General features: G+C 41.2%; 1 protein-coding gene across 4 annotated transcripts in view; it reads left to right on the top strand.

The window, feature by feature from the left end:
* Positions 1 to 12,923, top strand: part of Nalcn (sodium leak channel, non-selective) — a 281,079-nt gene that overhangs the window by 264,596 nt on the left and 3,560 nt on the right. For all 4 annotated transcript variants that reach the window (XM_085698170.2, XM_048422068.3, XM_087912334.1 and 1 more), the window contains 6 exons: positions 1,517 to 1,649; positions 2,304 to 2,419; positions 5,029 to 5,186; positions 8,058 to 8,208; positions 9,920 to 10,069; positions 12,256 to 12,373. In XM_085698170.2, coding sequence (XP_085554296.1) covers positions 1,517 to 1,649; positions 2,304 to 2,419; positions 5,029 to 5,186; positions 8,058 to 8,208; positions 9,920 to 10,069; positions 12,256 to 12,373 — 826 coding nt within the window. The remainder of the gene's footprint in view (positions 1 to 1,516; positions 1,650 to 2,303; positions 2,420 to 5,028; positions 5,187 to 8,057; positions 8,209 to 9,919; positions 10,070 to 12,255; positions 12,374 to 12,923) is intronic.

Below are 12,923 nucleotides of genomic sequence, written 5' to 3'. Positions count from 1 at the left end.
AGAAGAAGAAGAAGAAGAAGAAGAAGAAGAAGAAGAAGAAGAAGAAGAATCTGACTACCTAGTCCCTAAGTTTGACTTAGTTTGACTTTTTAACATTATAAGATATGAATATAAAGAGCAAAATATCCCAAATATTCACTTAACAAAACTTCAGGTATTTTAATAATGAGCACTGTTCTTTTGTTCCTATCCTTCATAGCTTAGCAATCAAAACAAGAAGATTTATTTAACACATTCATCAGACACTCACCAAGTCCCTGTTTTGTCCTGAGTCATAGGCCTTCTGCAGGTCCAAAGGGTCCTCGAGACACCTATGTCAGGTGGTCTGAGCCACTCTTCCCTTTGGTATCCTGCTTTCTGTCCAATAAGTCTGTATGATCCTCTAACCATAGTGTTAACATTTGTGTCTGCAGGCATGTTTGCCCACACTTAAAACCAGGAGTTATCCATTCTTACAGCAATCTGTATTTCTTGTTTGGACATGCAAAACAGCTCTAGACAATTGTAGAGTAAAACTTCTTTCTTTTCCCTCCCTGTCACTTCATAGGCACCAATGATGTCATATAGACATTCATTAAAGAAGCCTGTACTGTCCAGACAGGAAGCTACTAGCCATGTATGGCACAGTATTCAGCTACCGGCGTGACTAGTTTTTCAATACTGTCCTATATTCCATTTACTTTTCCTTGTTAATTAATACAAATTAAATTTAAATTACCACATGGAGCTAATGACCCTTGTGCTGGTAAATGAGATCTTAAACTGTAGTCAGCTTTCAGAGAACAGGGGTGTGCCTTTGTTATTAATCTATCCCTAATGCTTAGTGCAAATATAGCACATAGTGGGGCATAGGGAATTTTAAACATGAAAAAACAGAAACCAAATTTATCAATCAGGTCCAACACAAGGCAGAATTAAATAAATCCTACATAAGAGTCCCAAAAGAGTATGTGGGAGCACAAAGGAAAGAACTAGTCATTCTGGTTAAGAGAAACCAGGACAGTATCACAGAAGGGTTTGTGTGTTCAACAGAATGCATGGCTTTTAATTATTGAACTTCATACATTTCTATAACATCCCATTCTGGTGCCTCAGGATGGGTAATTAGTCCTTACACAACTTGAATGTGAATTTGGTATGTGTATTCTACTTATGGACAGATTAATCTATTGCTTAAGTCAGAAAATAAATTAAGTTCCTCTTTATTTGGCTTTCCAAAGTTTGGCCCTAGTAACTATTGGTGAGAATGGGAAAGATTCTCTCATGGGAAACCTTCATTTGCATTTTACTTCTGGTGGCACTGAACTAAGGAATCTACAAGGCTAAGAGCACAGCACAAATGAAATACTCTTGTTGCAAATGGTGTGTGTGTCCAACACGTGTGGCTTTTCATGATTGCCTTAAATTAACTACATCCCATGCTGTCAAGAATACATTCATTGAGCACTGCACTGAGAAGAAATCTGTGCCCTCCCATTCTCTTATTTTCTCCTCCATGTCCTCCACTGCCTCACAGGTTCAGCCTCCGTTTTGTACTCCAGATGAATTTACATACTGGGCCACAGACTGTGGCAATTACGCAGGGGCACTGATGTACTTCTGCTCATTCTATGTCATCATCGCCTACATCATGCTGAATCTGCTTGTAGGTAAGAGATGTTCGTGGAATTATTTTTTCATCTCTTCAAACTCAGGTACTTAGATAATTATGTACAATTTTCGAGTAATTATCCTGGATTGCTTGGGGCGGGTGTTTCATGGCACTAATTATAAATTGTTGCCTCTCAACCCAGGAGCTGAAAAGACCTTTGAAAAGCATAGAAATGGCAGTTGATTGCAGATTCGAGAGTTGTCCTATTTATTATGCTCATTAATTACCAAAGAGCTTTTCCCATGGATTGGGCTGAACACAAATCAGGGAGGGCTACTTTCATAGCCTCAAAATATCACATTTTTTTGTTTTAAAAGATATATTTTGTCCACCCAGCTGTGGGGCCACCCAGACACAATATGACCCTTTAAAATGCCCCGGAACTCTCAAGTAAGAGTAGGAGCCAGCTGGCATGGATGTCCACACAGAGTGCTTTTGAGCCCATGACCCTCATGTTTTGGAAAGGCAAGTACTGAGAAAATAGCTTAGTCCAAGTGAGAGACTTGCCAACCTGAAAACTGTACTGAAATCACTTTGAATAATTGGCTTTATAATGTGAGTGATAACATCTATTATTTATTGTAGATGTTTTACTCTTTCTAAAAAGTGACACATTAGTATACTTGTCTAACATCTGAATTTTTTTCCTTAGCCATAATTGTAGAGAATTTCTCCTTATTTTATTCCACTGAAGAGGATCAGCTTTTAAGTTACAATGACCTTCGCCATTTTCAAATCATATGGAACATGGTGGATGATAAGAGAGAGGTAGGAACTATGGATGTGGCTCACTTACTCACCAAACACACGTTGGATCATGGTTTTGATCCCCAACACCAAATAAAACTGGGTACGGTGGTTCATGACTGTGCTCACAGCACTTGGGAACTAGAAGCAGGAGAATCAGGTGTTGAAGATCTTCCTCGACCTAGGGGTGGGGGAATGGGATGCTCCCTCTCAAAGGGAACAAATGACATATTTTAAGGGTCTTCAGGTCAAGGACTGAGATAGACTAAACCTGGAACTGTCACTGCTGCATTGTGGAAACTTGTCATTGAGTCAGACGGGCACAAGAGGACAGGGAGCAGAACGGCCTCTCCTCGTGTTCTTTCCCACTGTGAACAGCCTTGTCTTTAGACTTTAAGGTCAACAAAGAAAGAAAACTAAAGGATGTCTGTCCTGGGCTTGAACAGAAGGGAGGAAACTGTAGGTCCAAGAGGGGAAACCTACTACGTACTTACCATCCCCTCAACCTTAAGCAACCATCTAGATGAAACACACATAGGAGTTACAAGTGATGTCTGAGGATAGCTCAGGGGTTGAGTGTTTGCTGAACATGCAAGAAGTCCTGGCTCCAAACCACACCACCACCAAAAAGTTAATTAGTTACATGGAGACCTGATTATTTTGAACTATTTCTAAGTTAGTATATAAATATCTTAACCAGTGTTTCCAAGAGTTAGCCAAGGCAGAGACAACTTCCTTGTTATCACCTACCTTCTTTCTTCCCCTCTTTCCCTTTCTCTTCCTCAGTATCCTGCATGTTCTTCTCTTCTTCTTCCTCTCCGCTTTGACCTCTTTTATCTTTACCTTCTCAAAGCCAAGCACAAGTCTGGGCACTGAGGTAAAACAATTCCCAAATGCCAAGGTTCCTGTGCCCACAAAGCTTATGTCCTAAAGGAGGAACAATTCATCAAGGTGAAATGGTACTTGTGGCACAGATTAGTATCCCTAGTCCAAAACAATGTTTCAGACTTGAAATTCTTTTTAGTACCAACACAACACCACTAATGGAAGAATTCACACCTGAGTTCACATGACACCTCACAGTCAAAACCCAGGCACACTAATGATATTTTATAAAGTAACTTCCAAGATATGTGAATAAGGCACATGTGAGACATAAATTAATGGTACCTGCACCTGTAGTCCTAGTATATGGGACACAGAAGCAAGAAAATCAGGAGTCTGACAGCCTTAAGTTTAAGGTCAGTCTGGGACACCCAAGAACTTGTTTTGAAAGATTAAAAACAAAAAATATATGAATGAATTTTATGCTTAGACTTGGATCTTATCTCCAAATCATTCATTCTATAAATGCAAATATTCCAAAGTCTATAAAACACAAAATGTGAAACACTTCTGACCCTAACATTTTTGTAGGAGATTCGACTCATATGAAGTTCCAGAAGTTAAGACTACTTTTAAAAAGGCAGAATGTGGATTTAGCTGAGCAGGTCATGAAGGTTTGAGTGAAAAGGTGATGGTTGAGCTCACATCAAGAAATGAGGAAAGTTCAACCACGGAAAGACCCATCCTGGGAAGACCAAAATGTAGCTCAGGAAGAGTTAAGAGTGCAAAGGCCAGGAAATAGCATAGCTGGCAGAAGTAAGGGTCAGGAAGACAAGGTGTGGTCATGACCCAGGATATGCAAGGCAGGATCTGGCGTCTTCTCCCCACTTTACTTTCTGCCTACACCAGTCCTCCCGTCCCCCAAATGGGCTCCAGTGAACTTGTGGAGGACACAAGTCTTGTCTGGTTCTTTTGTCTCATCTAGATCTGTATTTTTCTCTGTAACTATTACCCATAGGAACTTGATCTCATTTGATATGTGTAGGAAAGAATACACCCCCATTCACACTGACATCCTAATGACTAGGAAGAAGCCTTAGGTCACTAGGCTCATTCAAAGATATAGTCAGAGTTGGTGGATTAGACTGTGTTATATGGGGTAGAGTGATAACTTTTAGAGTCCCAGTGTCCAGATTTATCCCAGATGAGAGCAAAGCTGAAGCCTCATTTTATCTGTAAGTTGTTCTAATCATTGTGAAGACCTACAAAGAAGCCTTTCAATGGAAACAAAATAACAAATGTTAAGAAGTCCCTGAGACCCAAATTAAGTAAGGTGGGTTGTGTACCATGTACTCCCTACTCTTAGATATTCATCAAGGTTGCGTGTGCAGAGGTGGATAGACTGCTGAGCGTAAGAACTAAGGGTTGACTCTAGGGAAAGCTGCATGGGCATTCCTCACCCTCCCTGGCTCTGAAGTCAGGAAACCCATTAGACGAGAGGAGCAGAAGGCTACTGCTCATACTTCACATTACATGATTATCACACATCATTCTATGCAGCTTTCAAAGAAGCCTGTGACTTTCTTCCTGTCTGGGGCTATTTATGCTGGTGATCCCCCTGCCTCAGCCTACTTGATATTTGGGTAATAAGCCTGAGCCACCAGTCTTGTCTCATAGGCCACCAGTCTTGTCTCATAGATTCATTTTGTTGTCTGAGTTTCCCTGTAAAAAGATTTTCCCCTCCCAGTGAATTCCTAGAGCCTCCTGATGACTGTCTTTGCTTGCCCTTGTGCTATCTCACCCAGGGTGTAATCCCCACCTTCCGAGTGAAGTTCCTGTTACGGCTGCTACGTGGGAGGCTGGAAGTGGACCTTGACAAAGACAAGCTCTTGTTTAAGCACATGTGTTATGAGATGGAGAGGCTACACAATGGTGGTGATGTCACCTTCCACGATGTCTTGAGGTATGAAGATGGTTTTAAAGACCAGTGTCACAGAATTTGCTGAGGTCAGAAATGAAAGCTGTAACACACAAAGCCCACGAATTCAGTTGCCAAGGAAATTTGAAATATGAGTTGCCATAATATGGTAATAAGGCAAGGGCACACTTTCTAGGAATGAAGTAACCTTTCTCATTGCCTCATTATGATCATGTTTGATCAAAATGCCTCAAACAAGGATAGGAAGCAGTGGCCTGCCCTCCTAGGAGGAAAGGAAGAGAAGACTTGGAGGGAGTGGTTCTGTCTCTTTATTTTGGGATGAGGGTGTGGTCCTGCAAGAATTAAGTGACTTTCTCAGGGTCACTTGCTTCCTTGACAAAGACGAGCTGAAATTGATATCTTTTCAATCAGGTGAGTCTGCTAAAAATCTGCCACACCTGCTCTTTCATAATTGCTGTGTTGCTTAAAACACTACATTTTCACATTTTCTGCACCAGATAGGATAAAGGCTCAAACTCAGCTCTGTCTTTCAGTCTCTCTTAGGAGCATCTGCGTTATCTTGCTAGACTGCTGTGCTCAAGTTCCAACAAGAGACGTTTATTGCTTATGTTTCCGGAAGCAGGAAACCTGAAGTCATGGGCAGGGTTGGTTCTTTGTGAGGTTATGAGGAAGACTCGGTTTCAACCATCTGTTAGGTTTAGCTGGCAATGTGATCTTTACTGTGATCTCTGCCTTCACCTTCACACAGGCCATTCTCAGTGTGTGTGTGTGTGTGTTAAGTGTGTTAGCTGAGGTTTCTGTCCTGCCCAGTTTCTGCAGTCATTAAGTCCCAAAGAAATCCCACAGAGGTCTACATTAATTATAAACTGATTGACGTAGTAGCTCAGGCTTCTTATTAACTCTTATAACTTATATTAGCCCATAATTCTTGTCTGTGTTAGCCACGTGGCTTGGTACCTTTTTGCATGATGCAGTCACATCTTGCTTGCTCTATATTTGGCTTCCTCTCTCTCTGGGTGATGACTGCAGACTGAAACTTCCTTCTTCCCAGAATTCTCATTGCACTGCCTCCATTCCTGCCTAGTCGTCCTGCCTATACTTTCTGTCTGGCTACTGGTCAATCAGAGTTTATTTAAAATACAAGTGACAGGGTACAGACCATTGTCCCACAGTGTGTGTGTGTGTGTGTGTGTGTGTGTGTGTGTGTGTGTGTATGTATGTTCTTCCTTTTGTAAAAATAACAGTTGTCTTGGATTAAATCCCCCAGATGCTCTAGTCTGGCCACATCTTAAGTAGGTCTGCAGTGACCTACATATAAGGTCACAACTTGAAGCTCTTGATAGAAATCTTAAAATATCATTTATGCTACACAAGTCCTTTCAAATTACAGTGTCATTTGACCTAAACTTCATATTATTTAATGAGACAATACAGAATTTATGACCCATATCAAGAAAACTAATTGAAAGGTCTATTTTAATATAGCTGATTTCCTTTATAAAATAGCCTGTGAAATATCATTGTAAGAAACCCTTCACAAACTTCCCTGCCAGAGGTATCTGTGACACAGAAACTGGTTAGAACATTTGACTGACTGTAGCTATTTTACTCATATTGCGTGTACCTGGCATGTTAAATGTTATGTTTTGTCACAAATTTGGGAGTCATTCAGGTAGATCAAACTCCACTTATGGCTAAAAGAAGGTCAGACTAGCAAGAGAAAGGCCTGGGAAAAGCTTCCTAAAGTTACCAATTTTGCCTCTTACTATCATTCATCCATGAATAAGCAAAGGAACACAAAAAAATATGGGGCACAATTATATATGAGAAAGAATGACATGCCTCTCAGAACATTGATCTTTCCTAGTGGTGGCACAGTGTTTTAGGTTGGCCAAGAGGTACCCAGACCTACTGTTGTCATTAATAATTAAGATTCGACCTCTCTGGAGCATTGTGATGCAGTTGATCACAAGGAACTCAAGCAAAGTCAATGGTGGTGATCTTTGCCCTCCATTCTCCACAGAAGTTAAGCAATAATGAAATTTCTGATGAATCTCAAGAACTTAGAAGCATTTTATGAAACACAATGCAGAATTTTCCTACACAACGGGGGAACATTTAGCAAAGAAGAGAAAAATCAGTGACCCAGTACTCCTGAAGGTATTATACTGTGACTTGAGCTCCAATGGTGGCCTCAGGTTCACAACAAGGGTTGTATGAGATTCCAGGGTGCTGAAGCTACAAAAGTGTACAGTTCTACCCGATAGGTCTATATTCCTCTATGGTCAATCCCTGATAGGAATTATATGACTCCCCTCTGCACAAAAATGATAGTTTTACTTACCACTGTCTAGACATGTTGAGCAAAGGACTAACTAAGAGTGATTATTCAGCTATAGCTTTGCATCTTATGAAATTAATAAGAAAGATGCAGAGAGATAAATAAAATAGAGAGGAAGTGGAGTGGGGTATGCATAACTCACAGACAAGGATTTTAACCATCACCAATTACAGCTAATCACAAGGAAAGAGTGGATGGACTAATCTTTCTGCAAAAGGCATTCCAGAGTATGTACTTGACAGCTAGAGCTGTCGAAATCATCTAACATGGGTCTTCTGCAGCATTGGCACTCAGATACATTCATTGTTCTAAATATCTTACAGACATTAACTTGCCAATTAACTTATTCAAAAATGTAGGTGCCAAGACTATCCTCAGCATTCACACAAGACAATGGAGACACAGAGGTGACATAACCAGCCCATCTCCCAGCTGTGAGTGGCATCAAATGCTACGTTGATGTGCTGGAAAGATGTGTCCTCTGCATGTTGAACACCTGAGGCTCTAAACACCAGGTGAATCTGACCAGCGGTGGTGCTGTTCCTGTCTTCTAGCATGCTCTCCTACCGTTCTGTGGACATCAGGAAGAGCCTGCAGCTGGAGGAGCTGCTGGCAAGGGAGCAGCTGGAGTACACCATCGAGGAGGAGGTGGCTAAGCAGACCATTCGCATGTGGCTGAAGAAGTGCTTGAAACGCATCAGGGCTGTGAGTGAACTATCTACAAACACCTGGGCTGGCTTTCCTTTCCTGTTGCTGTGATAAAATACTCTGGCAAAAGGAACTTAAAAGAGAAAGGCTGATCCTGGCTCAGAGCTCAAAAATACAGTTCATTATGGAGGGGGAGTCGAGATGGCAGGAGTTTAATCACATGGCATGTGTTGCGTAATCACATCCCATCCACAATCAGAAAATGGAGAGAGCGGATATGTGTCAGTGTTCAGTCCACTTCCACATTTTATAAAGTCCAGGACCCGTTGCTCTTAGAATGGTCCCACTCACAGTTATGATAAGTCTTCCCAGACCAATAGTCAAGATACTCCCTGATAAGCATGCCCAGAGGCCCATCTCTCAAGTGATTCTGGATTCTGTCCAGTTGACAACACTGTGACACACACATTCAGAGAAAGTGGAGCAAAACAGAAGAAAGTCCTCCTGCAACCTTTCAGCAACACAACCCTTCAGCATCTAGCACGATACCCCTTAAAACACATCATCTTCATCCACTCAGGGTGTCTGACGCTGCTACAGCTTTAACACTACTCCAGTTTCAGCCTCATTCCCCTCAGCAGGCTCCTCCAAACCTTTCAATTGAATCAAAGCTGTATAACACGAAGGTTTAAAAAGCAATTTATTGGTATTAAAATATTTATGATCTCCATTTATTAAACTCAACCGTATGAAATTCCAAAAATATCTACTGAGATGGAATTTACAAAACTACTTTTAAATGGCTGCAAAAAGTTCCAATATATGGTTTATCATGTTGTTTAGTCTCGAAAGACTACCTCTCATGGAATTTTAATGATGTGCCTGCTGCCTCCTGAACTGTAAGTTTGTGCGAGACTCTCACATATTAATGAATATATACTCCATTAGCATATACTGTATTTCCAGTGAGTGCTTCTATTGGGCAATTAACGTTTATGGGCGCTTTTGACTTATGCTTCACATACAGAGATGAAAGGCAAGCCAATCAGTAAACACATCCTGCAATGCAATTAATGTTATGTAAGATTTGTTTGATCCTGCCCTTTGGAATAACATCTACTACAGAAACATACATACATTTCTGTTAGGGAAAAAGTTCCCCAAGGAAAATAAGCACTCAAGTACATTTTCCTAGAGCAAGGCCAGCTGCCCACTGCTACCCAATCACAACAAAGCTGTCATAGCTCTTCTGGTTCCATTGATTACAATTGTCCTGCTCAGACCCCGTGAGGGAAGCCTTGGACTGGGAAAAGAGGCTGCTGCTGGATTGGCCCTTCCAGGCTGCCCTACAAAGTCCAGAACTAAGACAGGAGTAAGAGTTTCCTCCTCATCTACTAAAGACTCTCTGGTGCTTACAACTTTCAGGAGAGTGGGAGGGGGTTGACACTGGTTAAATGAGGATAAAATTAAATAAGAAGGGAAACTAAAACACCCACATTAGGAATTTTAAATAACATATAAACTAGCATGGAGGAACATAGCAAGTCCAATTGTTATGTAAATGGAATAGGTGGGCGATGCCTCTAATCTCCAAGACTCTATGTCAATTAACAGCTTGAAAACTGATTCAAGATTCCTATTTGGAATTTCCTAAGAGGCCAGCAAACCCACAGGTCTTCAGAGAGGGAAGAAGAAAGTGACTTGGTAGGAATGGGGCAAAGAAGCTGGGCACCTTTCCTCCTTATGCAAGCACAGCATCTTCCTGCAGAAACAGCAGCAGTCATGCAGCATCATCCACAGCCTGAGGGAGAGCCAGCAGCAGGAGCTGAGCCGCTTCCTAAATCCTCCCAGTATCGAGACCACCCAGCCAAGTGAGGACACTAACGCCAATAGCCAGGACCAGAATACGCAACCCGAGGTAAGAGATGCGGTATCCTTCATCCAAGGATGTTCTGTGGGAGTTGATCCTGGCCACAAACATTTCAAACAAAATGACACTATTTTTTTCAGGTGATTTTTTTTTTTTTTGCAAAGGAACCAAAACTAAATAAGAACATATACATCCAGGAATTTTTATTTTTGTCACTTAGAATTCAGTTGAGATTCATTGATAAAATTATGATTTATATGGTGTGTTAGTCAACTTTCTGTTATTAAACAAAATACCTGAGATAATCAACTTAGAAGCAGGGAAGGTTTAGTTGGCTCTCAGTTTGGAATATTTCAGTCCAAGGGTGGTTGACTCACTGTACAGTGTTACAGTGAAGTAGTACATCATGATGAAAGCTTGTGGGAAAGTGTGGTGTCCAGGGAGCAAGAGAGATAGAAAGGGGATAAGACTCCAAAATCTTCTTCAAGGACAGCTCTCACCTGACCCCCATTATAACCCAACATCCCCCAACTAGGTTCCACCTCCCAAACATTTTACCACTTTCTTTTAGTATCTTTTATTTCCTCCTTTTTTTGTTGATTTTTATTGAGCTCCACATTTTTCTCTGCTCCCCTCTTATTAGTATCTTGGGCTGGAGACCAAACCTTAAACTTATGGGTCATTCAAGATCCAATCTACACAATACGTATACTAAAAACTGTTAACATCCTCAGTTAACATCCAAGTGTTTGCTTGCTTATTTTGTCTAAAAGATTATCATATTAGCTAAACTTTGACATAGAAACATGTGCTTTAAAAGATTATGATTTACATGAAGCCTTACCATAAATATTTTCTTCTCAGCAAATTGCGCAAATTTTTAGTAAAGCAAGCAAAATGCATGCACTTAGCTTTCAATCCTCTTCAATAATAAAATGCACTTGGGGATTTATTTTTTTCTTACTTGGGCAACAGAGGAGCATATAGAATTAAGAAAAAGTATTTGGGTAGCTTCTGTCTATTAAAACTCAGCTAGTTTCATTTTCAAAGTTATTCTATATGTGTATTCAAAAACAAAACAATAACAACAAAAACCAGAATTACCAACATCTGGGAGAGCTCTGTGCTATGAGAAGCAGTTGGTAAGGAGGCCCCATCCCTTTACGTGGCTGCAATGATCTGATGCTAATTACATGGAGTCCATCTAGCCCACGGTACAGTGCCTCCAGTTTTGCTGAGCTCATGATGCAGAGCAACACAGGGTGGCAGACGAATTGAAGCACAAGGCTCCATGGTCCAGCAGAGACTCCAAATGGCCCTGTTATGTCCTGGTACAGTTTTGTGTGAGTTCCACGGCTCTGTACAAGAAACTAGGAATCCCTTGCCTCCTTCCTTCTCCACAGACTCTATGGGAGCAGTCAGAAAAAGAGGTTAATAAAAAAAAAAAAAGATCCACAGTTGGCAATACTTTATGAGGAGCAGCCAAATCAGTTTGAGACAAGACCAATGATAGGGAGGAAGTAAAGATTTCAGAGCTCTCAAAAGGTATCCCAAAAGTCAAGGATGCAGGGAGAGTGTTCAAAGGTTTAAAGTAATGTGGAAATCAAGACAGTGGAAGGCTGGAGAGACAACTGCTCTTCCAGAGGACCAAGGACAGTTCTCTGCACCCACATCCAACAGCTCACAACCACCCATAGCTCTAGCCCCAGGGCATCCAATGCCCTCTTCTGGCCTCTGTGGGTATCTGTACATGTGTGACATACACTTTTGTAGATACACACACACACACACACACACACACACACACACACACACACACGTAAATAAAGTAAATCTCCAAAAAGAAGATGACAATGATTAGGAAAGACTAAGGTGCCAGGTGAGCTAGGGGTGGGGGTAAAGTGCCAAGGAGTCCTTAGCATCAGGAGTCCTCAGTTTGGGCTTCCCTAGGACTATCAAGTTGACAGTGAAGACAACTATCATATGTAGTCTTCAATAGTCTCTGATATGTTTCAAAATAACTAGAAAAGTCACAAGGTTGCAAACACACAGAAATGGTCAACATTTGAGGAGCCAGACATGGGAATTATCCTGATTTCATCAGTGCATGCTACAGACATGTGATAATTACCATTCTATACCCCAAATGCGCTACAGATATTTGTAACAAATTAAGTACGTGGTTTTTTTTTAAAGAGAAAGACCCACAACTGACTCATTCTTCTCCCGTGCAGACAAGCAGTCAGCAGCAACTCTTGAGCCCTACTCTATCAGACAGAGGAGGCAGTCGACAGGATGCAGCAGATCCTGGGAAACCCCAAAGGAAGTTTGGACAATGGCGTCTGCCCTCAGGTAGGTACATCACTCATCTCTCTACCCATTTGGGGCATTTAAGAAGCATTTACTCTTTCTTTAAATTTCAGGTCTTAGATTTTATTATATGCAAATTAGCTCGCCTTACTAATGAGCCTTACTAGTTAGCTGTTACCATAACATACATGGGAGAAAATCCACTTAAAAAGAAAAAAGGTTTATTGGCTCACTTTGTTGGTGGTTTCAGCCCACGGTCAGATGATCTATTGCTGTTGGGCCTATAATAATGCTGCAAAGCATGGTGGGAATGTATGACAAGGAAGTTGCTCATCTTATCACAACCAGGACAAAGAGAAAGAGGAAAAGATTGATGTCCTACATTCTTCTTCAAGGGCATAACCTAGTGACCCAAGACCTACTAGTTGCCACCTGTTAAAAGTTCTACCACTGCCCAATAGCACAAACTGAGGCCAAGCCTCCAACACCCAGGGCCTCTGGGGACATTTCAGACCCAAACAGGATGTGTATTTGATTATCATAGACGGTGAAACAATGAAATGTACACCATCATCAGAAACATTCTCCTCAA

Source organism: Myodes glareolus, chromosome 12, assembly GCF_982192425.1.
Source record: "Myodes glareolus chromosome 12, mMyoGla1.1, whole genome shotgun sequence".
NCBI classification, from domain to species: domain Eukaryota; kingdom Metazoa; phylum Chordata; class Mammalia; order Rodentia; family Cricetidae; genus Myodes; species Myodes glareolus.
Note: the sequence above shows the minus strand (reverse complement) of the source record. Positions and strands in the feature narration are given on the sequence as shown.